Here is a 1202-nt window from a genome sequence, read left to right on the forward strand (position 1 = left end):
ATGACCGTCAATTATCAAAACCTCAACGTAGTGAACCACTTCACCTACCTTGGCAGCACAATGTCACAGAGCGTCACTATTGACGACGAAGTGAACCTCCGCAATGCCAGAGCCAGCTCAAATTTCGGCAGAATGTACGCACACGTCTGGAATAGAAAAGGCATTAGAATCCAGAACAAACTAAAGGTCTACAGTGGAGCTGTACTCACCACGCTACTTTATGCATGCGATACATGGACGGTGTATCAACGCCACGCCAGGAAACAGAACCACCTTCACATCACAAGTCTCAGGAACGTCCTCAACATCAAGTGGCAGGACAAGGTTTCAGACACTGAGGTACTCGCCCAAGCAGGTCTACATAGCATCCACACCAACCGGATGCAGTCCCAGCTACGCTGTGCTGGACATGTATCCAAGCCAGAATACTGGCTTGCCTAAGACATTTTTCTATCGCGAGCTACAGAAAGGATGTTGATCCCACGGAGGTCAGAAGAAACGCTTCAAAGATAGTCTGAAAGCTGCATTGAAAGCGTTCAACATAACCCTGATTCTTGGGAGCAAACATCAAGCGATCGTGTCACTTGGTGTTCCTCCGTGAACAAAGGCTCCAAATTGCGCGAATCTAGCAGGACATCAGCTGCATAACTGAACCGGCAAGCCAGAAAATTGCGTGCCATCAACACTCCTGGAGATGTCCCACTCATCCCTTGTCCATTATGCAAAGGAATATTCCGTGCAAGGATTGACCTCATCAGCCATATGCACTTGCACAGAACAGAACCTTCCCCTCCAACCCTCGGATGACTAGAGTGGTCCTCGTCGACTCGACTCGACGGACGAACAACATCTGCACCAGTGACACGATTTAACGAAGAACGTCCACTGCGCCAGCTCATTTTCTTGGTAGAGTCGATGTAAATTTACATCAGTATACGAGGACGCTGCTTTGCTACATCTTTTGCATATTTGGAGAAACAATATGGCAATAATAACACGGAAAAATAAATTCCACCCCTTTTCCAATTAGTGTTTTTTGTTTTTGTGGATTTTATTTGTTTCCTAATCTCAGAACTACTCTATAGTCTACATGCTTTGTAAATTGTCTTGGAGCTAGTTTTTTGGGACCTTGCTAATTTTTGCCCCAAAAAACTAACCGTTGTTATGTGACACTTTGCAATCACTAACTAGTGGTCCTGCCA

General features: G+C 45.7%; 1 protein-coding gene across 1 annotated transcript; it reads left to right on the top strand.

The window, feature by feature from the left end:
- Positions 1 to 441, top strand: LOC149798579 (uncharacterized). The gene has a single exon (XM_089957269.1). It carries the CDS (start codon positions 1 to 3, stop codon positions 439 to 441), a length of 441 nt encoding a protein of 146 aa, XP_089813395.1.
- Positions 442 to 1202: the final 761 nt, after the last annotated feature.

This window comes from Sinohyriopsis cumingii, chromosome 5 (genome assembly GCF_028554795.1).
Source record: "Sinohyriopsis cumingii isolate HCF-2022 chromosome 5, ASM2855479v2, whole genome shotgun sequence".
Lineage (NCBI taxonomy): Eukaryota > Metazoa > Mollusca > Bivalvia > Unionida > Unionidae > Sinohyriopsis > Sinohyriopsis cumingii.